At 52.0% G+C, this 26,324-nt stretch overlaps 1 protein-coding gene across 1 annotated transcript in view; it reads right to left on the reverse strand.

The window, feature by feature from the left end:
- The window catches only part of DGAT2 (diacylglycerol O-acyltransferase 2), a 31,041-nt gene extending 5,037 nt beyond the window's left edge, over positions 1–26,004 (reverse strand). The window contains exons 1-5 of the mRNA XM_016196374.2: positions 25,938–26,004; positions 11,778–11,906; positions 6,317–6,424; positions 5,852–5,922; positions 427–631 (exon numbers count right to left, since the gene is read on the reverse strand). Of these exons, the coding sequence (XP_016051860.1) occupies positions 427–631; positions 5,852–5,922; positions 6,317–6,424; positions 11,778–11,906; positions 25,938–25,977 (553 nt within the window). The 5' untranslated portion in view covers positions 25,978–26,004. The remainder of the gene's footprint in view (positions 1–426; positions 632–5,851; positions 5,923–6,316; positions 6,425–11,777; positions 11,907–25,937) is intronic.
- Between the last annotated feature and the right edge of the window lie 320 nt (positions 26,005–26,324).

Consider the following 26,324-nt stretch of genomic DNA (forward strand, 5'->3'; position numbering starts at 1 on the left):
TAACGATACAAGGTTGTTTAGGCAACTTATTCATTTGGCAAATACTGCCTGAGGTCTTAACTCTGCCAGGCTGGTGCCAGGAGCTGGGGAGTCCAGTGAATCAGGCTGCTGTGGGTCACAGGGGGGAAAATGACAGAGCCATGGACAACAATCAGGTTGTGCAGAGGGTAGCACAGGGACTGGGGTACCCAGAAAAGAGGCCAGAGAAGGCTTCCTGGGGTAGATGTTATCAGAGTTGAATCTTGAAGACCTTATGCACAGCTCTCCTGCTCAACCCTGACCTGCCGTGCCTGCAGCAGGCTGCATCTCTCAGCCAAGGACCAGTGTGGTGTATTGGCTTCCTAGCCAATCTGTCCCCTGGCTCAGTGGAGAGGCTCAGGCCTTGACAGTGGGGCCCAGTAAGGGTGCGCAGCGATGGAGTCTCACCTCCAGACATCAGGTACTCCCTCAGCACCGGCATCCGGAAGTTGCCCGCCAGCGTGGCCAGGTAGGGCCTTATGCCGGGAAACTTCTTGCTCACTTCCGTGGCCTCTGTGCTGAAGTTGCAGAAGGCACCCAGGCCCATGATGCCATGGGGGTGGTAGCCAAAGATGTAGTTCCTGGTGGTCAGCAGGTTGTGAGTCTTCACCAGCTGCAGGGAAAACCTCAGGTGAGAGGGAATTGGCCAGGGGAGGGGTCCTGGGCACACCCAGAAGGCAGAGAGACTGGGTTTGCCATACCCCCTGAGACTCTGGGCCTCAAGGACTGGAATGACTCTCCACACCTGATCTCAGACTTCCATCTGGGGCCACAGTGCCAGGTGCTCGTCAATTGCCATTTGGACCACAAGTCCCTGGGAGGGGTGGGAAACTTTCTCCCTCTATCTCCATCTTCTCCAGCCAAAAATACCAGGTCCCTTATTCGCACTCTGCTAGCCTCCTTCCTCCCCTCCCTCTGCACCCATCCTCCTCACCACAGCCAGAGTGACTATTCTAAAACCCAGTATCATCCCTGAAACTCTCCAGTTCCCATTGGGGTCAAGTCCAAGTCCCTTAGTTTGGCCAGAGAAGAGACAGTGCGGCCAGCCGGAATGGAAACTTCCTTCCAGGCAGCCAGGGTCTGCTTGGGCTCTGATGCTGGCGGCACAAGGGCAAGCAGCCGCTCTTGTGCCAGCCACAGGGCGGGGGGGTGGGCAGCTGGGCAGCTGACCTGGGGACTATCAACAAAGTTGTCCTGGGATGCTCTAAAGAATGATTGGCTTCCTCAGGGCCTGCCTCCTGCCCTGGGCTGGGGTTAGAGGGTGGGGTGGCTTGTGCAAGGTGTCCCTAAATGCTGAGCAACAAGAGGCACCTATCCAGCAATGCAACGAACATGATGGAGGGAGTGTGCTGAGACGGGTGGAGAGTACTGGTATTTTGCTCAAAAAACATCACTTTTTTTCTGATTAGAAAAATAATGAATAATCAGAGAATTTTCAAAATACAAAAAATTTTTTAAAAGGAAAGAAAATCATACCTCCATCCAGCAAAACCACTCTGATGTGCTGAGTCCTTTTTCTACTTAAATATACACATGCTTTTTTGTAATGAAACCACAAAATTGAGGTCATATGGTTGATATCATTTTAGTATAGTTTCCTACCAAGCATTATCATATCCCATCTATTTTTCCTTATCAAAATTCCTCAGTAACACATCTTCTCACAGCTCTGCTGTACGTAACGGAACTATAATCAAACCCCAGCTGATGGACCTTTCAAGCGTTTCCAAAGCTTCCCTCAGAAATAATGCTTCCATAAAGACCTTATTTTTATCTACATGTCTGATTATTTTTTTAAAATATATGTTTATTGATTGCAGAGAGAGGGAGGGAGATAGAAACACCTACCCAGTGACTTCCTGGTGCATGGGTCGATGCTCAACCACTGAACCACACCAGCTGGGCTGATTATTTTCTTGAGACAAACTCTAATGAAGCCGCCCACCTGTGCTTTTCCTGGGGCCTGGGTTGTGAATGTGTCACCTGATGGCTCTTTAAATCATCCCTCCCCTCTCCCAAGCCTCTGCCTGGTGGGCTGTTTGGTTAAATGAGGTGCCTTGGAGCACAGTGCAGGTCAATGGCCCTGGGTGCGGTACCCAGGATAATGCAGGCATCTGACACAGCTTTGACCTCTTTGGGCCCACACTCTCCACCCCTCAGGGCTGGACAGTGTCCATCCTGGAGAGAGGAGAGAGAACACTGCTGATAAAGGCTCTGTTGACATGCCTGTTCTTGTGTCCCATGACTGTTTCCCAGGACAAAGTCTCAGTCCAAGAAGGTGGCCAGGCCAGGCCTACAGGCTTATGTGAGCCTGGGACACATTCCTAGCAAGTCATTCCTCACGCCCTGCCTGTCAGGGCAGGAAAGGTGCTCAGATAGGCTTGTGCCACCCTGCCACCATATAGAGGGAACCTTAAAACCAGAGAAGAGCAGAGACTTGCCTGAGCTCACACAGCAGGGCAGTGGCAGAGGAATGCAGGAGTGAGAACCTGGGTCCTAAAGCAGACAGCCTTGCTTCCTGTACTAGCCCCAATACTGACTCGCTTTGTGAACTTGGGGCAGTCCCTCCTCTCTGGGCGTCAGTAGGCCCATCCATTAAATGAGGCAGCTGGACAAACAGAAGATTCTAAGCTGAGAGTCTTTCGTAGTCTCCTCTCCAAAAAATCCTGCTACACCTCAGGGAGCCGTGAGCCAGGCACTGCCCACTCCTCTCCCAGGTGGCCAGCAGTCCTTGTGGCTGCTGTTATCACATGAGCCCCACCTGTGTTGAGGGAAGGGACTCTCTCTGGGCTAGCCAAGCTGCTCTGGCGGAGCAAAAAGCTCGACCAAGAAGAGAGAGGTGAGATGCGGGTACTGAGTACAGCTAAAGATCATTACACAGCCATTGGCAAGAGGCTGAGAAAAGGGCATGAGACGGAAGAGTCACTCGACTCCACAGAGCATTAACCCTGATGCCAGGTCATCAAGACCAAAACTTCTCACAGAGGCGGAGCCTGAGATCCCAAAGGGCAGGAGCTTGGCCAAGGTTACCCACAGGCAAGAGCAAAGCCTGGGTTGAGACTTAATGAGCTGGCCTGCCTAAGGCCCTGTGTAGCTTTGGTCCTCATGCCCCGGGGCCTCCCATGGGCCAGCTCCTACATGCCCTGTGGTTCCAACTCCCAGCTGATTTCTTGAAACAAAAATGTGATAAGGAACACTAGACTTTGTTTTGGCTCTTTAAGAAGGGCAAAGATGAGTGGGGAAGGGCATCTGCCTGTCCCGGTTCTAATAGTCATCAGGTTACCCTCTTCTGGGCTGACGGGGCTATGGGCCTCAAGGAGGCTTCCCAAGGGGCAGCCTACTCTGAACACTGGGGCCTGGCCCCTTAGGTGAGGGCCCCAGTAGAGAGAACAGAGTCCACAGTTCCTCACAATTAACCATAATTTACCACTTTTTATCATATGTGCAGATCCATTTTGCATATGAGACTAATGAGGCTCAGTGAGCTTGATCTAGAGTGCCTATTGTCCCATGGGCAGAAAGTGACAAAGTCTAGCAGGATCCACAAGACAGTGAGCTCAGCTGAGGGCAGGGACCAGGGCTGACTTCTCTGTCCCCATGCCCAGTACCCACGGGGAGCAACAGATGATGCTCAGTGAATGGAATGACAGAGCAAGAACTCAACCAAGTCTCCAACAGCAAAGCAGAGAGAGGGAGACCCAGGAAGTGGGGCTCAATCCAATAGGAAATCTGGGATTGAATCTCTCCCAGAGAAATAAGCAGCAGGAATTTAGTGGGAAAGAACCTGAAGCCCAGATTCTAGTACTAACACTGGCATGGACTTGCTGTGCAACCTGGACCAATCCTTGCCCCTCTTTGGGACTGTTTCCTCACCTCCAAAATGAGAGGGTTGGGACCTATGATGCAACATTCTCCTAACAACAACAGCCTTGAATTCCTCACAGCCAGAGAGAGATGGGGTCAGGAAAAGGGAAGAGTGAGAACCCTGACCCTGAAGGTTCTAGAAAAAGTGGCTTCGGGCTGGGGTGGGCAGAGGGAGCTGGCCCCAGGGCTGCCCCACAATACTGGGTGCAGTGGAGGAACGTGGGGGTCAACCAGCCACCTCTGGCAGCATACCAGGATGTCTCAGTTGCTGACTCACATTAGCAAATATACACTACCCTGTGTCATACACTTTCATACTAATGCTGCCACCACTCTTCAAATCCCACTGCTTCATGCTGGGTTACCTCAGCAACTAGGGTGTGCCAGGGCTCGGGTGCTGAGGGAGCTGGCCAGACAGGTCTTTCCTCTGCAGGAAAAGCCTTCAGGATTCTGCCAGACTAATCCATAATCCACCAGTGTCACCTGAATGCACTAGGGCCAAGATGCCTCTGCCTTGCCAAACTAGCTTGCAGACCACAGGCAGGGGAACAGAGATGAAGCTCAAAGCCAGGCCATGCCACCATTTATTTTGTCAGGATCCAGAGGTTGGCCCCAGAGAAGAGAATACAGGTGTTCAGAGACCAGTGTGGAGGTCCCAGAGCAGCCAATGGTGCAGCAGGAAGGAAACTCAGAGACTAACTTTGTCTAAACTTGCTTCATATGGGGAAACTGAACCCTGCAAGGGACGGTACCTCACCCAGGGTCAGCCTGGGCTCTTTCTGCCTCTGTGCTCCAAGGCTGCAGGAAGCCTGAGTGGCTGCCCAAGCTTATTCCCCAGGGCTCTGCTGCATAGGGAGGCAGTGTGCTCCGGTGGCAAGAGCCCAGCTTTGAGGCCAGGTGGCAACTGGATTCTTTGCTCCACCCCTCACTGGCCTCAGTCAGCTCTGCTACTTGGACCTTCGGTTTCCTCTTTTGTAAAAAAGGGATAAAGTTAGTACCTCTCACAGGGTGCTGTGAGGGTTAAAGGAGACTCCTTGGGGAGAGGTGCTGGCTCCTAGAAGTCTCCCAAAAAATGGAGATCCTCCCTCTCCACTCTACAGGCTTCTTCTCAATCTCAGGTGCCTATGCGCTCGTTGTCCCTGCCTCCTCAGTGCTGCTTCTCTTTAGGATGGAGTTCTAGGGGCAGCTCCCCCAGAAGCCTTCCCCAAGCACTTCAGCAACTAGATCTTACTCTTCTTTCACTGCACATCAAATTTCCTGGGCCTTAATTCCCATGGCTGTGACTGCCAGTGACCCACCTGTGACTGGCTGAGAGAAACAATATTTCCATAAGAGCTTCAGAGGGAAAGAAAGACCCTCACACCTATTGTTATACTTGGTTTGGTGCTATCCTTGCTTCAGGCCAGATAAACTTGGACTACTTAAGTATGCTCTTGATAAATCCCCTCACATTTTAATTTATGCCTTTAATATTCACTGAAAGTCAGACAAACAATGGCCATAACACCTGCAATTATACCTGCTCCTATATCACTCAGAATCCTGGTGTCTGAAACATATTTTAGATCCAAATGCTAAAACAATGTTTCCCCAAGGGACTAGTAAGCTTCTTCCTTTTCCAAAACAAGAACCAGCAACTATCATGTTTCCCCGTTTGCCTTGGTTGCCAGGAAGCTCAGACCTAATGCTGAAGCTCAAACAACATAACTTCGTTGAACATTATGGTTGAAATACTAGCACTTCCCTTCCAAAGTCTTGCTTTTTCTGTTTACCTGGTATGGCATTATATGAATCTTAAACTGGTCAAATCCTGCATAAATTGGGGAAGAGTATAAATAGATGCTCATAGTGGGAAACGTCATGTGGTTCAACTCAGCTTGCGTGCTCACTCTGAATGGGAAGGTTAAGGCTTGAATTCAGATTCCCCACCCATGCTCACCCTCCCAAGATAATACCCACAAGTCTTTACCTGGATGGGAAAGTAGTCTCGAAAGTAGCGCCACACAGCCCAATTTCGGACCCACTGTGACCTTCTGCCACCTTCCAGAGAACAAAACACAGTGTTGGGAAGGAGTGGGAATGGGGGAGAGTGATGTTTGGGCAAGAAGACAAGACAGAGTCAGTGTGAAACCCTGAGATGGGTGACTATCCCCCTATGCAGCACCTTCTCCCCCTTCCCACTGGGCCCCTTGCCATGTTCATTCCCTCATGTTGTGCAAACCCTTGATTGAGTGGGAGCTCCTACGAAGACCAGGATGGTGCCCTTTGAGGCGCTTTTAACTAACCCCCCAAACCACTCCTGGCCTAGCCCAATGTGTTTTACATAGTAGGTGCTAAGTAAAAAGAGGCAACGCCCACAATGAGGAACCTCAGCTTGTGTAAGAGGGAGGGTCCCTGGGGTGAGGGGGTGGGGCAAGAAGACCCATGCCCTTACCTTTCTTGGGCGTGTTCCAGTCGAACACCAGCCAGGTGAAGTAGAGCACCGCGATGAGCCAGCAATCGGTGCAGAACGTGTACATGAGGATGACACTGCAGGCCACTCCTGGGGGGCAGGCAGATGGCCACAGGTCAGGCCCTGTCCTCCCCTGGGTGGGCCTCAGTCTCCCCTGGGCCAAGGCTCGCTGAGCGACTGAGTAATCATTTACTATGGGACTAAGCTAGGCGCAACCGAGGCCATGGGTATAACCTGGGGAGGAGCAGGCTCACAGGCCTCGCCTCCTAGACTCTGACGGGCCGCCCTGGCGTTGAGGGACCCGGGGGCTCCATGTGGCCTAGGCAATAGTGTGGGAGATAAACTTCAGCGTCTCGTGAAGTTGTGCCTTGGGCTGTTATTTTTGTCCCCTTCTTCCACGTTCTCCCCACCCCAGTGCCCAGTACAGTTACTGTGGACAAGGGGAGGGACCTACCAAGTGCCTCCATATCCCAGGACATGGGCTGAGCCACTGTCTCAAGCGTGAGGCAGGGTGACTTTGCCACCATTTAGAGATAACACTGAGGCTCTAGGAGGGGTAACTTGCCCAAGGTCACCCAGCAAGATAGTGGCAGAGCCAGGATTCAAACCATAATCTGCATCAGGCTTTAGGAATTTACCCCAAATCAGAAGCCCCAGAATGCCACTAGAGAGACCTGAGAGAGGAGGATTCCTGCCCCAGGAGGAGGGCTGGCCTCTTCCAACATGAGGAAATGCCAGGAGGCCCCAGGCCAAAGTCCAAAGCCCATCAGTCTCACCTCTCAGAAACCCCAGCAGGATATTGAGAAGACTGCCTGGGGCCAGCTTTCCTGTGTTCACTTTGTTCTGGGCCTGCTGGCCATCAGGCTGAATAGCCTGGCACAGAGAGGAAGGAAGGTCCATGCCAAGCCTGGTTTACCTCATGGCTCAACCCCAGATGCCCTCAGCAGGTTTCTATCTGTCCAATTTCCCAGCCTTCAGAAGCTCAGACCTCATCTCTTCAAGACTGTTCTCCAGTATGTTGCTACCTGCCACACACCACCCCCCCAACGTGGATCTCTCACCTCTGAATTCTCTATCCGAGGGGGCCCCCCTAGCACTCAGCACAGGACCAGGCACAGAAGGTACTCATGCTTGGTAGAAGCGGGCCTCCGTCCAGTACCCTCTCCGCTGCCCTTGCTGCATGCCCACCCTCTGCTAGGTGCTGTGCTGGTCAGGGGTGTGCTAGGGATACCTGGCTCTGGATGCCATACTCTCTTCTTCCCACCATGCTAAGCCTCCTCTGGTTTCCCAAGGGAGAGGAAAGGGCCAGACTCAGACTCTCCACAAGTATAAGGACAGGAAAATGGCAGTCCCTTGTCATCCACAGTCCAGTCCTGTTCTAGACTCTTGAGCTAGCCTCTCCCCAGGTAGCTAAAAACAGTATAGCAATCTGAGGAGGGGCAGTGAACACAGAGTGGCCAGGTGTCCAGTTTTTCAGGACCCACTTAGGAGTATGACACCACAGGCAGGGAAGATGTGTCTCTAGGAAGCATCTGCAGCCCACGAAACCCTGTTAAAGGCAAACCGTGAAGCACTTGAGGCAGTTTGGTGAATGGCTATGTCCAAGTTAAAGCCTCTTACAGAGTAGAGTCACTCACATTGTTGAGCAGTTTGCCACTGGTCCCCTTTCTTAGGCCTAGGAAAGAGCCAGCAGGTATTCAAGCCCCTAAAGAAGCCAGGTGGATACTCTAGTGGGCCTGGGTAGGGCTGTGAGGGTCAGGCAAGGGGCTGAGCAGCCTGGAAACCTGTCATCAAAGCCCTAATTCTCCTGAGGGGTAGAGGGACTAGAGAGGCTGAGCCCCAGGCCCGCCCTAGGCCCACCCCAGGTGTCTGGGCTCTCTGTGAAAGTGGGAATCCCTACCTAATTTCCTCACCCTGGTGCTAAGGCAATCCAGATGGAGGAAAATAGAACAGATGGAGAGTCTAGAGTCTGCACCCTAGTTGAGGACTTTCTCAGCTGGAGGAGTCCCCCCCAATCCCTGTGTGTCCATGGCGCCTCTCTTGCAGCTCATCATTGGCCTCTCCCAGCAGACAGCCCTTTAGCCTCTCAGCTCCTCGGGAGCTGGAACTGGGTCAGATTAACCTCTCCAGCCCCAGCAACCAAGACAGGATAGGTTTACTGAGCAAAAAGATGAACTAAACCCACCGAATGACCTTGCTTTCTCAGAGCCTAATTCTAGTTTCCGAATAAAGGGCTCCCTGCTCCACCCTTATAGGTTGTGGGGCTGCACAGGAAACAGTGCTGCGGGGTCCAAGAGAAGTAAACAACCACTTCAAGGCCCTGCTGGCGTCACATGTGGAAGGCTCAGGGCCACCTGCACAGTCCTCCCTTCCCTCACTTCATGGTGAAGCTTGAAACTCCCCCTGGAGGCCAGGCAGAGAGGCAGCGGAGGGCTCATGAAGAACACGAACATGCTCTTCCATGAGGCCCTGGCCCTGCCGCTCACTGGCCACAGCCCACCCCTGACCCTCAACCTCCCTACAGGGTGCTGGGAAGATTACATGAGATGATGTGTGAAGAAGACTTAACACACAGCTAAGTGTCCAATCAAAAGATCCATGGACTTGGATGGGAAAAAAAGGACATCTTAGTGTTTACCCATCTCTTATGGAAATTTAGTATTTCCTTCATTTACAAATGTAACAGACCACAGTGGTGTTAGCTGTACTGTAGACAATGACACCAATAGAAAACAAGGGTATTTTCATTACATTTATAGCAGGTGCAGGTATCTTGAAAAATCATTTATTCTCATCACTACTTAAGAATTAGAGCTTGGCCGGGTGTGGCTCAGCGGTTGAGCGTCGACCTAGGATCCAGGCGATCGGGGTTCGATTCCCGGTCAGGGCACATGCCCGGGTTCCGGGCTCGATCCCCAGTTGGGGGCGTGCAGGAGGCAGCCGATCAATGACTCATCATTGATGTTCTATCTCTCTCTCCCTCTCCTTTCCTCTCTCTGAAATCAATAAAGATATAAAAAAATAAAGAATTAGAGTAATGATTACTCCTGCTCATTTTATTTACTGTAATAATAAAAAGCACATGGGTTACTATATGTCTAATTTGAATTCTTAATGCGTTATTATTATATTTTACATGAAAGGTTTTCTATATCAGTGCCTTCCTTTGAAATCCAATGTAATTTGTATTATACATTTAAAAGCATTGAGAGGCCTGGCCAGCATGGCTCAGTAGTTGAGGGTGGATCTAAGAATCAGGTCACGGTTTGATTCCTGGTCGGGGCACATGCCCAGGTTGCGGGCTCAATCCTCAGTAGGGGGCGTGCAGGAGGCAGCAGATCAATGACTCTCTCATCATTGATGTTTCTATCTCTCTCTCCCTCTCCCTTCCTCTGAAATCAATAAAAACATATTTTAAAAATTAAAAAATAAAAATAAAAGCCTCAAAAGAAGTTTATAACCTTTATCAGAATGCCAGAGGCGTCTACAGCAGAAAAATGATGAAGTGTCTCTCTGCTCCAGAGGGGGGCCGATGGGGCCACAGCAGCCTTTGTAGCACCAGAAGAGCCTCTGCCAGCAGATTTGGGTAGCAGCCGGAGGGAGAGGCTGGGCTGCTCAGGGTAATAATTAGCAGCAGCTTGGCCAACCTGCCCATCCATCCAGGCTTGGCTCCCACCTACACGAGGGCATTGGAAGAAGCTGGGCTGGTTTCTGGGCTGTGGTTGGGTTTGATGGATTGTTAACCTACAGCACAGGACCAGTGCCTATCCTATGCTGCATGGGCTAGATTTCTACCAGAGGCTCAGCTCCCCATCAGCCAAGCTGTGACCCACTACAACAGGAAAAGTGACAGTTTCTTAGTGCAAACGGGGACTCAGTGCATCAGAGGAGGCAGGGGTCTGGAAGACTGGAGTCCATGGGGTCTTTCCTTGGTCTTTCCTTCTCATGTGATTCTGGGCAAGGCCTTGCCTCCACTGGGCCCCTACTTCCAATCTGAAAATAAAGGTGTAACACTGTGCTCTCTACTCTAAGATTCTAAATAAGTAGTCGCGTGCAGGCCAAGATGGGGCTTGAGCCCTGAGGGAGCCACTTTAATTTGCTCTATTCTGCAGACAAGTGTTTCTTTCCCTTTTTGAGGCACATGTCCCTGTAAGAATCTGAGGACGGCAATTGTCTTCCACCCCAGAAATGTGCACAAACTCTCACATACAATTTTGCACTTAATGCTAGGGGTTCATGGACCCCCTAAAGTCCACTCTTGGTCCTAAAGGTGAAGATCAGCTGTTTCAGAGTCTCACTTCACAGTCTCACTGAACCTCTGTGAGTTTCTAGTTCCTCACCTGTGAAGTGAGAAGTCAAGGAAAGACACAGCAGGTGCCTAGTACACTGCAGGGGCTCAATAAATAGCACCCGTCCCATCACTCTGCCCTGCAAAGGGAGGGAGGGGCTGCACAGAGCTGCCTGGAGATGTGGTCTCAGAGGCCCCAGAACCCTCTGCTTGGCACTGACAGGGTAACTCCTGGTAATCCCATCAGACTGGACAGTCCTGAAGAGTGGGCCACCCAGAGGAACTCGCCCACAGGCGCTGGAATGTACTCTATGCTGCTCTGCAGCAGGTTCGTCTGCTTGTGTGCTGGGAAAGCCACTTATTATGCTGCGACATGGGGGCCTGGGGAAGAGAAGAGGCCACTGGGAGAGCAGGGGCCAGCCCAGGCATGGGCCCTTTCCTCCTCCCACACAATCCATGATGTCCTGACTCTGGTCTGGATGGCAACCCAGGGAGCGAGGGCACCAACCTGGACCTGCAGAAGCAGCAACCAAAGCACTGATATGGGAGGTACTGAGAGAGTGGAGGGAGCATTAGATGGGCTGCAGGAAGCAGCCGGGGACTGTGTTCAGCAGAGGCTGAGTGAGGGCCCACTGTGACCGGGCCCTGTGCTACCTGTTTTCATTCCTTATCTTGAATCTCCACAAAACCATGTGAACTAGGCAGCACTTTCCTCACATTCAAAATGAGGAAACTGACTTTCATACAGTTCAAGGAACCTATATAAGGGCACGGAGCGTGTTTGTGCTGGAGTCAGAACTCAAACTCAGCACCACTGTACCCTAAGGCAAACCAACACATCTACTGGAAAATGTCTGTTGGTGGGCAGGGTAGCTAGTGTGAAAAATACCAGCTTTGGGGTCCTAGAGACTTGAATTCAAATCTGTGTGACTTTGGACAAGTTATTTACCTTCTCTGTGACTTTGATTTCCCATCTGTGAAATGGGAACCATATCACCACCTCCCACTGAATCTCACGGTAGAGTGCTGGGTCAGGGACACAAAAAGTGGTAAGTGGGAGCTCTTACCCCTCAACCCTGAAAACCAGAGTTCCTGTTCTAACTTATGCTGGGAAGGTAGCCCCTGCCTGCCCTCGACCTCAGAGCCCCAGCTTACCTAGCACGAGGAAGGACAGGACCCATTGTAGCACCGAGATGACCTGCAACTGCTTTTCCACTTTTGACCTATTGAGCCAAGTGATGGAGAAGAGGTCCTGGAGGGCAGAGAGGATGCTGGAGCCAGTACCTGCAATAGGAAGGAGATATCAGCCTGCTGTCCCCCTTCCCTCCAGCCTCAGAGTCCCCAGCACCAACCCACCTCCCACAGGCACCTTCCAAGATTTGAGAGGAACATGGGCCACAAAATCACAGACATGAGTTAAAATCCTAGCCCTACCACCCAGTAGCTACAAATTCTGGGCTGTTCACATGCCTTTCTGTGCCCCAGTTTTTCTACATACCCAATGTGAATGGTGTCCCCTCAATGGGTCATTTTGGAGACCAAATGAGATAGCCAAAGAGGATGGGGAGAAGCTCTCCATAATATCAGTTCCTTCCCTCCGCCCCATCAAATTCCTGTCATCCTTTATCTGGATCTAGTACAAATATTTAACCTTTGCTATCTGTGTCTATGAGGCCAAGGACAAAGGTTCAACATCCAATTTGCAATGTTTTTTCTCCAGCTGTACTTTGAGCACCCCAAAACCCTCCCTTCATCCCCAGGACTGATACCCTTTGCAAGGAGCTTAGGCTTCTTGCCCATACCCAACACCACCAAGACCACCACCACTAGCACTTCAAAGGGGTTTAAACTTTCAGCTCTGTCTCAGTACCCAAAGCTTGGGGCCCAGAGGGGAGTCAGGCCAGAGCCCTTGCTTCTGCAAAGGACCTGCTGGCCGCCAAGCTTCAGGCAGCCTGGGACACTGAGGGCTGCAATTAAGTTCACTACCAAGCGCGTGCCAAGCCTGGAAGTTAGGGCAAGATGTGTTCATTTAATTGTCTCTGTGGCTGTGCCCCCAGGATAACGCCTGGATTTCAATGATTAAGAAGCAGTGGGACCAGAAAGCCAGGTGACTGCGAGAGTGGCAGCACTGGGGGAGAGCATGGGCGAGGTTCCTAACCTAAATACTCCATTCCTTCTGGCAGCTGGACCAAATCCTATGTCTGCTGAGCTCCAACTGCATACCCTTTGCTCAACACATCTTCTCTGAGTACCTACTGTGTGCTAGTCAAACATTCCTTCATACCTTCCGGCCAGTGTGGCTCAACTGGTGGAGTGTCGGACCACGCACCAGGAGGTCGCCAGTTCGATTCTGGTCAGGGCACATGCCTGGGTTGCATGCTCGGTCCCCAGTAGGGGGCATGCAGGAAGCAGCCAATCAATGTTTCTCTCTCATCAATGCTTCTCTCTCTCCTTCTCCCTTTCCTTCCTTTCTCTGAAATCAATAAAAACATTAAAAAGAATTCCTCACAGCACCCATTCTGCAAGGCCTCGGGCACTAAGTCACAATCTTGTCCTTCAGGCTCTCATGACCTTTCACCCTGGCCTACTGCTGAAAGTGGGAGGGAGAGGCATTTAGGGGCTTACACACAAGACTTTGCATTTCTTCAAAATCTGTAGAGCAACAAGGTCACAGCAGAGTTTAGAAAGGAACATAACTCTCATCAGCTGAAAGTCGATAATTGCTTTGACTTTTAGGAGGAACACAGATAACTCAAGGCAGACATACCAGTCCTGTCCTCTCGACCTGGTCTAATGGACCATGGGGCTTCGTCCAGTAGGAGTCAGACGCCAGTTCAAATCTTGGTTCCACTTACTCTTGTGACCCCAGGCAAGACCATGAGGGCTCCCTGACATATCCTCAGGGTATGGTACATATTGGGTGTTCAGGAGCATCTAATACTCCAAAGGCACATGTGGGGTAGAGGTGACAGTGTGTGAACGCACAAAAGCAATTAAAGAGGCTTGGCCACAAAGGCATTCCAGAATTTTGGCTCATAACTGCTCCTCACCCTCTCTATGTAAAAATCCTACTGTCACAGGTCCTCTCTACCTCCACACTTTCCTGACAACCTATCCTGGAGACTGAGGGCCCTCTAGAGCATCTAGAATAGCCCCACTGGATCATTGGAGAGACTGAGAAGAGGAGCACTGACATACTGGGACCTGTGCTCAGGACCTGCTAAACCTGTTCAGAAGTGGGAAGTGACCTGGGGAGGTAAATGAGGGAGGGAAGTAAGGCCTCAGCACAGGCCTGAACCCTTGATCCAAGGGCTGGCCTTCCAAGTGGCTCTGCCTCCTGAGCTGAGACAAATGATGTGAAGCAGGGCACCTGGCAGCCAGGAGTGGGCTAAGGAATACGAAAAGTCCCTGCTCTGAGTCTGGGGCAGGCTGGGTGCTCTGGCGGGATAGAAGACAGAATGGACTCTAGCACCTTCCTACTCAAAGCGTGGTGTGCAAGCTGTTTAAAAATGCAGGATCTGGGGCCCCAGCCTGGATTTGCTGAATCAAAATGTGCATTTTAACAAGATCCTCAGTCCAAAGTCTCAGGTAGGGCAAGTTTGGGATGGGGGCAGGGGCAGAGGGAGGAGGTGGGGGCCTCCACCTTTTCTGGGCAGGGGGGGAAAAATGCAACAGAGGAAGGACATCAGACTTCCTACTGCAAACAGGGCCCCAAGGCCAACAGCTTAAGGAGTGCTTAAGGAAAGGGCTGGGGTCAAGCCCCTGCCTTTGGGTCAGGGCCAACCAACTGGCTGCCCTCATTACCACTATATGGAGCTCTCCTGCTTGGGGGGGGGGGAGGTATATAATAATTCCCCATTGATGACATATCCCCCACTGAAACAACTGAAAACACCTGAGCCTGCTAAGCTTATTAGAGGTCTCATAATTAGATAAGTGCAGAGTGCAGGAGTTGCAGAACATCTTGTCCAGGAAGAAGAGAGCTTAAGGAACCCCCAGAAGCCCCATAGCACGTCGGCCAAAGCTAGGCTTTTCCCACACTACCCAGGCTGTTCTCACAAAGCTTTGTCCCAACTATGGCCCACAGCGAGTCCTGCAGCAAGGTGGGAAACCTGAAGTCCACTGAGGAATGACAAGGGTCCCTGTGGGAGTCCAGGAGGGAGCTACCACTGTGCTCCTCAGGCCTGGGCCTACTTGGCTGCCTCCTGGCCACAACAGTCCAACGTGGCTGGCCACAGAACCCAGCCCCAGGAGCTAGCCTATGCACAATGCTGCACCCCAGCCCCATTGGAAGCCTCCTGTGGGTCTAAGAAATATCGAGTCATTGCTTCTCTGCCTAAAAAGCCCCGCTTTGCCTTGCCCACCTGATGACCCCCTAAAATGAGATAAGGCAGCTCCTCTTTCAAAACCCAGATAGGGTGAGCCTTTGGGGAGTCTTTCCTTCGCTGAGATTATAAACTCTAAGGCCCATACAAGCCTGGAATTGTCAGGGGTTATTTTACCAACCCCTTCCCCAGCCCCCATGTAGAGAACCTGTCTGAAGGTAAAGTCAGGCGAAGCCAGGTGGACGGAAAAATAAGGGAGAGAAATGGGATTCCCCCTTGAGGCTCCACTGCCCCTCACCTTGTACTAACTGCTGATTACGCGTCCATTCTCCCATCACACTGGGAGCTGCGCAAGGGTCAGGTCTGGGTCTGATAAGCATCTGGATTCCCAGGGCCTCCAGAGCAACACTTCGGAAGGTTTGCTGAGCAAGAGAAGGGGCAGACCTCTGCTCTGGCTGCTGCTCAGGCCCCCAGGCTTCCTCCCTACAGGGCTGGGTGACAGGTATGCTGCCCATGTGGCCCATAAAGCTTAGGGGCCTCCAAGCACTTCCATAGGCACTTGGACTCCTCACCAGGCCTGGGAGTTTGGCATCATCATTCCTATTTTGGTAATGATAAAACGGCTCAGGGAAGTGACATGGCCAAGGTCGTTAAGTCAGAGGGTGGCAGAGTTTGGTTCAATTCAGCCTCAACTTCCAGGACTGCATCCTGTCTCTATGCTACAGGTCCCCCAAGTTCCTTCTCTCTTCTCCCCACAACAAAATGGGGGAAGGCTGGGAGGAGAAGGGGGGAAATGACCTGTTTTCCTTCAGAGGGTGGCCAGGGACGGGCATCTTGTGCAGTAGATTAGGTGGCAGCAGGCTTTGGGGTTCCAGTCCCAGCTCTGCCAATGACAAGTTAACCTTGGCGAAGTCGCTTCACTTCTCTGGGCTTCGGTCCCCCCCAAACCATGGGGCAGGAAGGATGAACTCTGTGACCACCTAGAGGCTTGCCCCCTTGCAGCAGTCTTGGTATAGTTGCCTGGCAGACGGGAAGTGAGGGTTCAGCTGGGCACCCCCAGGCCCCTTCCAGCCCTCACCACTCGGCTGTCAGCACCTCCTCTGCCCCAGCTGTGGCTGGGAGGGGTCCAGCAGGAGCTAATTGGATGCCAATGCTGCAATCAGATGCCACCACTGCCACCTTCACACCCAGTCCTGGGTGGGGACAGCAGGGAGCCTCAGCATCTAGCCAAGTCCAGTTCTAATCTGCTCCCTTGGCACCCCCTGCCCCAGCCTCCCTCGGCACACCATGCTCTCTGCACACCCTCTCAGCACCAGTCCCACGGCAGGCAGTGTCTCTTTATCTGGCCATCCTCCTCTGCCAGTGTCTCCCAAGTGCCAAGCTGGGACCTAATTCATCTGTGTGCCCAGAACCCTATACAGGGCCTGCGACATTAGGAGCTCATAGAGGTCTGTTACATGAATGAACAAACCCATAGGCGCCCGAGGGAGCTGACAGCCTGGATGCCCAAGTTAGACTGGGCTGCCTGACAGGAAGGCCCTCAACCCCATCACTGAGGCCTGGAGATGGGGTAAAGGGTAGAGGAAGTGAGCTTCTCTCACCGCCCTGAACATGAGTTTTCCCACCTGTGATGGGAACAGAACCCATACCTACAGAGATGTCCTTTTTTCATGGAGGGAGACAAGGCTGGCCATAGAGTAAGCTGACTAGTTCTATAAAGAGAAGTTCCCAATAGGCAATTCAAATAGCTGCTCCCAGGTACCACTTATTTTACACAGCTCATTTGCTCCTAGATTGGGGGAGGGCAGAGGGAGTGGAGCTGACAGAGAGGCCCAAAGGAGCTCTCTTGCACCCAGAAAGGAATCCCGTCCCCTCATGTCTGCATGGGGCTCCCCAGGAAGGTAGACAAGGCGGAAATTGGCAACCCCATTTCATAGAGAAGGAAACTGAAGGTGAAGCCAGAAAAGATTAAACCATTTGCTTGAGGTCAGGAGGTTGGGGAAACACTCAAGGCAGGTATTTGGGCTCTGAGTCCCTCATTTCCAAGATGCCACGCTGTTGAGGGCTAGTCCCCAAACCAAGCCAGTCACACCCAGACTTCAGGGACACACCCCAGCTAAGGGAGGGCTGCCTGCTCTGCCCACGCCATGCCCCAGTCTACTGGGGGACATTCTCTTGCTGACTGTGCAAGGAATGTGAACCCCCACCCCCACCCACGTGTTCCTACAAACCGAGCTTCTTCTGCAAGGGCTAAGCCAGAGCTGCTCACAGCAGTGGGGCCAAACACCCCTCAGTGTCAGGCTCAGTTTGGGGGTGGGGGTAGGTGTGTCTGAACATCTCCTTGCTCAACATCTGATAGCAGAGTGACCAGGGAGGCTCACCCAGGGCTGATGAAAACAGTTTCCTCTCAAACGAGCGTGGGGGGCAGGGTCAATCTCTAATCCCCATAATCTGAAAAAGGGCCCTGGGCCAGCTCTGCCCTTGCATGGCTCTGGGACCCTGGGCAAGTCACTTAGCCTCTCAGCTTCAGTTTTCTCAGCTGCTAAATGAGGACAACAATCCCAACCCACAGGGCTGCTGGGAAGACTAAATGGAGAAAATGCATGTGAGGGAAATTTGGCATTTGTTAGGTGATTAAATGAGAGAACTCCTGTCATTGCTTCTGTCATTGATCAAAGTTGTGTGTTATGAAAAGAGGGACCAGAGTGAGAGTGGTGACAGGGGAGGCCCCAAGGAAACAATGAGGACCCAGCAGGGCTCCTAAGACAAGGTCTGGGAGGCAAAGAGGAGGAAAGTGGGCACTTGGTTGGGTCAACTGCTGGCACCGACTCAGAGGGAGCTGTAGAGGCCGGCCCAAAGAGAATGTTCTATGACTCAGGAATGGGGGTTCATGTTTACCCCAAATAAAGCAGAGAAGAGAGAAGTCGGAAAGGGCTAGAGTGTCAAAAATGGTTTCCTAAGGAGGTGGATGGAGCCAAAGACAAGACTGAAGCGGGGAGCACTGAGGAGGTGCCGAGCACTGCACCAGTCACTGGAAACAACAGCGAACACGGCAGACGAAGTCTCACCTGCTAGGGGCCTAAATTCTGCTGAGGGAGAGATGAAGCACCCACGCATAACGGCGTGATGTAGTGTCAGGCAGTGATGCGAGCTATGAAGAAAAATAATTTGAGGTAATGGGCTAGAGAGAGGGGCAAGAGGATCCTCCGACCTGTGGAGAGGAGGCAGGAGCACAAGGCCACGTCTCTGGACAGCCCACGCTGCTTCCTCCACCCACCTTCAATACCGATATTTGGGGAGAGGGTGCGCCAACCTGGGGAAAATGCAAGGACAGGAAGCTGGGCATCAGGAGGATCTGGCCCCTAACTTGCAGGAAGCATAGCCCTGGTGAGTCATTTCCTGTGCCTCAGTTTCCTCATCTGTACAGTGGAGCTAATACCTACCTCTGCTGCGAGAATTAAATGACATAATATATAGGCAAAAGCTTCATAAAAAGGAAAGAACTGCATGAATGCAAGTAATTATCAAGTGTGCCTCGGTGTCCTCTCCCATCTAATGGGTACAGCAACCCCTGTCCTGCCTTTGAGCAGAGGTGCTGGCATCAGCAGACAGGATTCAAACCCTGGCTCTGACCTCTTATCTGACCCTGAAAATCCCTGCCCCTGTCAGAGATTCAGCGCCCTCCTTAGTTATGATCCAGGATTGTTGTGAAGAATCTAAACAACTTAGGGAAAGGCCCAAGCAGTGTCTGGCACATCTGCTACAGACCTAGAAAGATGCCAGTGAGGTCACAGAGAGGTGAACAGCCTCTAGGGGCTCTGTGAGTGGAAGTCATCCTGCTCAGGTCCCCAGGGGGACAAACCCTTGGGCCTACCCAGACCTAAGCTCTGCCCTGGGCTACCAGCTGCCAAGTAGACAGTGAGAAAGTCACCCAAAGCGACTCTGAAGAACTGGGTACAAGTCTGCATGGAGGCAGAGGGTGGACATACAAACACCCTTGACTGACCCTTCCAGCCTCAGGGAGGTCCTGGAAGCTAGGCCAAGTGCCAAAGAGAAAGCTCATCTTCGAGGTCAGAGGTAAGTTCTCTTCCAGGCCTCAGGTAGCTCTCAGCGGGACCCCACACCGGTGATGATAAGAGGGTAAGTCATGGCTCTGGGGGGCCATGCCTGTTATTTTAGAGTCTGAAATAACACCATTCAGCACCTCACATGTTCAGCCAGACATTCCTTCCCTCCAGGAAGTCTTCCCATACTCTTGGCCCTGCCCGCATCCCCACGGGTAGAGTTCTGTCACCTGCAAGTCCAGTATGACCACTGCTTCAGCACCAGCCAGGCTCTGAGTGTTGCCCCCTTGGAGATCTTCCTTGCCATTCAGCGCTGACCCACCTCATGTGTCCCCACCTCATCCCCCTACTCAGCCTCTCATTATGAGAGTGTGCATCTGTTTGCAGGGACCATGTCTTGTTTATCTGGGTTCCTGTGCCCAGCATAGGGTCAGGCACAGAGCAGGTGCTCAATCAATGTTGGCTGAATGACTGGATGCTCGAGGGCACCGAGATAAACAAACAGAGATAAGCCCAGTCCACAGCTGACTGACGTGGGCTATGACAGAGGGTCACATGGAACTTTCTGGGGAATCAGGAGAGAAAGGTCTCCTCCAGCTGGAGGGCTATGTTAAAGGCAGGGTAACAGTGGAAGCCTCCAGAGGGAGGGAGAGAGGGGTGGAGCCCAAACATTAACATTCATTCAACAAGTGCTTCCTAAGTACCCTTTACACTCCAGGTGCTGCACCAGGGTGCTGCCAGACTCTGCCTCTGCTTCTCAGCTGCTGCAGGCTGAGCTCTGCCCCAAGGCCACCTACCCCAGCTATGACAGTCCCAGGAGACAGGGCTGTGAACAATTAGGCATTAAGGGTAAGTTAGGGCAAGGGAATCCAGAGGTATTTGCAAAGGCCTAGAAGGGAGAGAGCATACATTTGAGGAATTAACTGTAAGTAGCTCAGCCAGGCTGGTGCAAGGAGACTGGGAAAGTGTGTTGAGTCTAAGAGAGAAAGTGAAGAGGGAGCCAGGAAGGACCAGGAAAGTCAGGCCAAGGGGTAATGGATGCTACCCTGAAGGCCAGTAAGATTTTTGCCCACTCCTCCCATTCCTTCTACCAACTGCAGTAGGTGCCTAAAGACCCCAAGGCCATGAGCCAGCTGTTTACCTGATCCCGACATACTGGTGAGTTCTCTTCTGGAAAGACTAATAATTCCCACTTTAAGGATCCTGTTTTGCATATTAGGGGTCCTTAAAGCAGAGCCATCGGGACATCCAGCACAAGGGGAAAGCCAGCACAGCTACGGTGGTGTGCTGGCTGGGAAGCTCCTGGCCTGGCGCTCAGCATCCTGCCTGGGCTCAGTGGGTTCCTGCTTGTTGGTCCTCAGAGCCTCCTGTGTAAGATACAGGCAGGGAGCCAGGCATCCTGAGTATCCATGGATAATGCGGGGATCCTGGGCCTCCTCCAACATTCTCTAGGTCCTAGTTTCCCCACTGGCACTAAATTAGGAGTCTGAGTGAGATCAGCTGAAATCTGAGGTCCTTCTGTGCTCTGCTACATCAACTAATGAATTTTTATCCACAAGAGATCCCCCTGAGGAGACTATAAGCCCCTCCTTACGCTACTCCAGAGACCTGAATTTTCAAGTATTTGGTTTTCATGAAGTAGGGAAAGTTCTAGGAGGAGGTAAAAAAAAGTGGGCTCTTAGGATTCCATGTTCTGGGATGATAACCAGGACCATCAAGGTGATTGCTGAGGACCCCAATGGCCAGCTTTCCCCACCCCCACCTTCTGACACATTAAAAAATAGCTACTGAAGTGGGAGGGGTTGCCATGGCAACGCCACCAGCCTGCAGGTACGTCACCACGAAGTCCTCAAAATAGGCCCCCTATCACAACACATGAACAAGTGTGGGAGCTAAGTTCTTCTGGGGCACTTACCTAGGCCCCACACAGGACATGAGCCCAATTTTTACAAGGACAAATTGAGAACAATGAGAAGGAGACTGACACCCCACACCACCCCCGAGCCCCACAGTGCTCAGGGGCAGGACAAGAATGACATTCTGCAGCAGATCTGGAATGACCATGCAGGGCCCATCTCAGCCAGCCCTCCTCCCTGTACAGGCGAAGAGGCCTGGGTTCCAAGAGGGCAGGGTCTTGCCCAAGTTCACACAGATACAGAGTGAGGCTCCCGGCCCTCTGCTGTTCCCTGTACCTGGATGTTTTTTCCTGCCTTGCTAATGCCTACTCATCTTTCAATATTCAGGCTAAAGGCCACCTCTTCTAGAAAGCCTTCCCTGACCCCAAGATGATTTAACTGCTCCACCCTCATGTCCAGGCCTCCCAGCTCCCCTTGCTCCCTTCCTTGTCAGTGTGTGGATCACTGTGCAGTCATCTTGTGTATATCCCCCAGCCTCACTTCCTCAAAGGCAGAGACCAGGGCTGACGGACCTGTGAGCAGTACAGAGTCTAACACACAGGAGCTGCTCCACCAATAAACTGAAGGGTCCCCACTGTGGTGAAGCTTCCTGGATTCCCCAGAGCAGAGCCTGCCACTCTCCATAGTGCTGGAAATGACAAGAACTAACTTGAGTGTCCATTCACTTCCTTGAGATTCTGAAATCTCTGATCCTATATTTTAAGAGGAGTGAGATCCCCAGAGAAGAAGTGAGCTGCTAGTCATATCCCAGAGGGGAGCCAGGGCTGGAATTCTAGCTCTCTGGCTTCTAAGCCCAGCAGGCAATGAGGGGGACCATGGTGAGACCGGCTCTACCAACTTTACACTCAGCCCTAGAGCCAGCTTCTCATGAGATTGTGGGTGACTCCAGGGCAGGGAACAGCTGCAGCCCCAGGACAGGTGGACAAAGAGGAAGCCTGAGGAAGGATCCAGGAATCACACTGATGCTAAAAGCAAAGCATCCTGCCAAGAGGAATAGGGCAGCTCTCATGAGGGCTGAGGGTCCATTAATGATTCATTCATTCAACAAATATTTACTGAGCACCTACTACACGCCAGGCACTGTGCTGGATGCTGAGGACACAACACTGAGAAAGACAGACAAGGTCCCTGTTCTCAAGGGGCTGACATTCTTATGGGGAGACAATGACCTAAATAGGTAAGTCCACATGATAATTTAAGTAATGATAGGGACTATAAAGAAATAAAACATGAAGTAGTGACAGGCTGGCTCTCTAGATGGCATGGTCAGAAAAGGCCTGTGAGAAGAGGCTGAATGATCAGAGCCAGCCATGAAAAGATTTGGGCAGAAGAGCAGCACACACAGAGACTCTGAGTTAGATAGGACCTCACTGGGGGGAATGCTGCAGAAAAGGGAAGACCACTGGCAGTTCTGGCATACAGCGTGGTAGGAAATGAGGTCATGAAGCAGTGAAGCTGTTCATGTGGGGCTCATGGCCACAGGGAGGAGTTTGGAAAGTTTAAAGTATGATGTAGGGCAACTGTCAATTCACTTGGCATCAAAGCTCTGGGGGCTCATGGTGTCTCTATCCATCAGGGCAAGCTGGGGCGGGAGGACTTCTTCAAAAAGCCTGGGGGGGCCTGGCCAAAACGTGGCTCAGCCGATGAGCATGGACCTATGATCCAGGAGATTGTGGTTCAATTTCTGGTCAGGGCAGAAGCCCAGGTTGCAGGCTTGATCCCTGCTACGGGGCGTGCAGGAGGGAGCCAATCAATGACTCTCATCATTGATGTTTCTATCTCTCTCTTCCTCTGCCTTCCTCTCTCTGAAATCAATAAAGATATATTTAAAAAAAAAAAAAGTCTGGGGAAGGGGCGTGGTCTGCCACCCACATCATGAAAACTGGAAGCTGCTTAGCACCTACAATGGCCAGAGCCCTATGCTCAGCCCTTTGCTGCCTCACCACACTTCTCTCTTGGTTTAAGGAGTCAAGTCACAGCCTGGGAGACGGGTCTGGGTTCTAACCCTGGTTTTGATAACTCTGGACCAGTGGCTTCTCTCTGGGGCCCTCAGTGTCCCATCTGTAACAAGGGCTGAGCCAAATCCAGTTTTAACAGATAGCTATGATTTTATGGCTCAAGTATTGCTGCTGAATTTGGAGGTGGGAGGATGGGGGTGGGGCAGGATTTCCACACTGGTTACTGACTCACCCAGCCCAATAAATATTACTTTTGGTCCTTCTTTCCCAGCCCAGGTGAGCCCTTGGTAGCACAGATAACCCCAAAGTGGCCTATGTGCAGTTGGGGAAGTGGGATAGGGGAGGGGGAGAGCTACAAAAATTGGAGGAGAGGGGAACATGAGAGTGATGTTCTCAACCTAAAATCTAGGACTGGGTTAGGTAACTGTCCACCCTCAGTTCCAAAGTTATCCCCTAACAATCTAGCCTCTTAGTTTCACCCCCCACCAAGTGCCTGCTTACATACAGCCAGCGATTGAGCTCCGCCCTCACCCACACTGAGACTGTTGCAGTCCTCAACAGCTGTTAGAAAGAATTCTCCATTATATTGTTGTAAAAGTAAAACATGATAATAAATCCATAATCCCACCCATTCCTGGCCTTGCTCTTTGGAGCCACACAAAATAAATCAGTTCAGAATTTTACTGGGGCTGCCACCCTAGGGATATAGGCAGGCATCAGAGGGCTCTGACCAGGGGCAGGCAAAAGCAGGGATGCAAATGTGACCAACTCTGCAGCCTCCACCCCAGCACAGGATAGTCCTTCAGAGATTAGAAAATATCAACAGGCTCCCACCTCCCCCCTAACAGACACCCACCTACCCACGCTCCCATATGTGGCCTTTTATTTTGGTCAAGAAACCAGACACCAAGGAATCCATTTCAATCTCTCACCCATTGCAGGACTTCCCTTCACAGAGTCCATGGTCTGTCCTTGAATTCCGCCACTAACAGGACGTTCACTACCTCACAATAGTAGAACCTTATTTACAGAGGCAAACCAGGCCACTGGGGAGTGTTGTCAAAGACCAAGGATGTAGCAAGCAGGTCTAATGGAGATGCCTAGATAACACAAAATGTGCTTCAGCACCCTCCCCTACCCCACCCAGTCTTTCACCAAAGCAGATCCGGAGCTAAATTGATTGGTTTGCATTTCATACCAGCCCTCGCTATATCCCATGATGGAATTCTTTGCAGCCAATTAAAAAATGTTTTCAAGATCTGATAACAACATGGGGAAATGCTCCTGATAATATATTAAGTCACCTGGTCAAAATCATTCCCTAGTTCTCCTAAATAACAAATTCTAGGTCAAAAACATAAGTCGGAATCATGGGCTCCTGGAAGATACAGCTCCCGACCTGTAGACAGCAGAGGTGAGAGAAGGGGATCACCAGGAAGGACTAGCAGAGAGCATCCCTGGCCCATTCCTTGGAGACAAAAGCATTTTTATCAGGATGAATATGGGCAAATCCCTTTCTTCTCTTCTTATGGGTTTCCAAAGGGCACAGTGAAGCTGCTTGCCCCCCAACACGGCTACAGCAGCTCAGTACCTCCCCAAGGGCAAGCAGCACCCAAACCAAGAGAAGCAGACATAGCAAGTCACACAGGGAACAACAATGCCCAGAACATGGTTACAGCTCCAGGGTGATACAGTCACTAGAATATTATAAGTGATTTTGAGTAACAGAAGGAAATACTCATGATGTAGCATCAAGAGGGAGAAAACAGGATTCAGAACTATATTTATAGCATGCCCTGAACTTTATATAATATGTGTAAATAAAATTATAAAGAATATACTAAAATGGCAACAGAAAGCTATCTTCGGATAGTCAATACCAGCAATTTTGATTTTTATCCTGTTTTTCTATATTTTTCAAAATTCCAATAATTACCATGTTTTACTTTTATAATGAAGCAAGGTGGAGTAGGCGATTGTTAGGTACTGAAGAAAAATCCTAAGTAGGACAGGTTCTGCAAGCAGAATAAAGACTTAGGGGGAGGAAGGGAGGATTCAAGCAAGACAGACACTCAGACCAGGACAGCTGTGATGACTTCCCAGGGTCTCCCGGATTTGTGCTTAATCCCATGGCCAAGGCATTGCTAAGGAAACCTTGGACAAGTCATGCACTTCTTCAACCTCAGCTTCTCCAAGTACCCAGAGGGGCGTGATGTGGAAGGTGGAAGGGATGCTCTTCCTTGAGGGGGAAAAGCTCTGGAGTTTAATCTCAACTCTACCCCTGATTCAGTTCCAGGGGCATGGGCCACACAGGAGAGCACCCACTTTCTAAGTGTGCCAGGCTCACAGGATGGGCGTTGTATAGAGGACAGTGTGGGCACACCTGTCCCAGTCAGGCATGTTCTCTGTCTGGTGGCTGTTTCAGGATTGCAAAACCCTTGCCACTCTGCCCCATCCAGTCTCTCCCCATTGCTCAGCCTGGTGAGGACTGAGGGGAGGGAACTGCCAGGGGCCACCAACAATGCCGGGGGCTGGAGAGGAGTTGTCAAATATCACCCCTATTTCACAGATGTGGAAAAACAAGCTGGGGGGGAGGGCGGGGGAAGTAATGTAACAGAGGTTGCAAATATTGAAATGTTGATGAGTGCTAGCGTGGAGAATGGACCCAAAATGACTGACTACCATGTCAGAATTCATGGATCAGACTAGGGAACCATTCTTCCCTCATCCCAGACCCAGATGATCCGAGGGGCGGGGTGGAAGGTTTCCCAAAAGAAAAGGGGTTGGGACCTCAACCGCACAGTGGCCAGCCCTCCAGCAACATACCTTCATTAGAGGACCACACTCCTGCTAGCCTTAGGGCCCTTCGTCACAGCTTTTCCTGAAAACCCTGCAGCTTCATAACCCCAGGAGGAAAGCCCTAAAGGCCCTGCAGACCCCCTGGTGGTGAAAGCTAATCTCCCAGACTCTCACCCCGTCGCCGAGACCCCTCACGGGACAGCACAGACCCTCCGCTAGAGCTCTCGCGACGGGCCGCCCGGGCCGTGCTCACCTCGCAGGACCCCGGAGTAGGCGGCTATGAGGGTCTTCATGCTGAAGCCGGCACAGGTAACGGCCCCGCGGGAAGGCGCCTCACCCCGCGCCCCTGGCCATGCCCCGGCCGCCGGGGCCAGGGCTTCGTGCCGAGCTCGGGAGGCGGGGACCGCGCCGACGCCGGCGCGGCTGCTGCTCGGGGAGCTGGGGGCGCGCGGGCCTCGGCGGGGCGGTCGGAGGGAGCGCGGAACGCGAGGCCCTGGCGCGGCCGCTGCGCTCTCGGCGCGAGCGCTCCATTTTATCACCTCACAACGGGGCGGGGCCCGAGGCGGGCGCGGGCGGGGGCGGGGGCGCGGGCGGGGGCGCGGGCGGGGGCGCGGGCGCGGGCGGGGGCGCGGGCGGGGGC

Source organism: Miniopterus natalensis, chromosome 11 (genome assembly GCF_054644295.1).
Source record: "Miniopterus natalensis isolate mMinNat1 chromosome 11, mMinNat1.hap1, whole genome shotgun sequence".
In the NCBI taxonomy this organism is placed as follows: Eukaryota; Metazoa; Chordata; class Mammalia; order Chiroptera; family Miniopteridae; genus Miniopterus; species Miniopterus natalensis.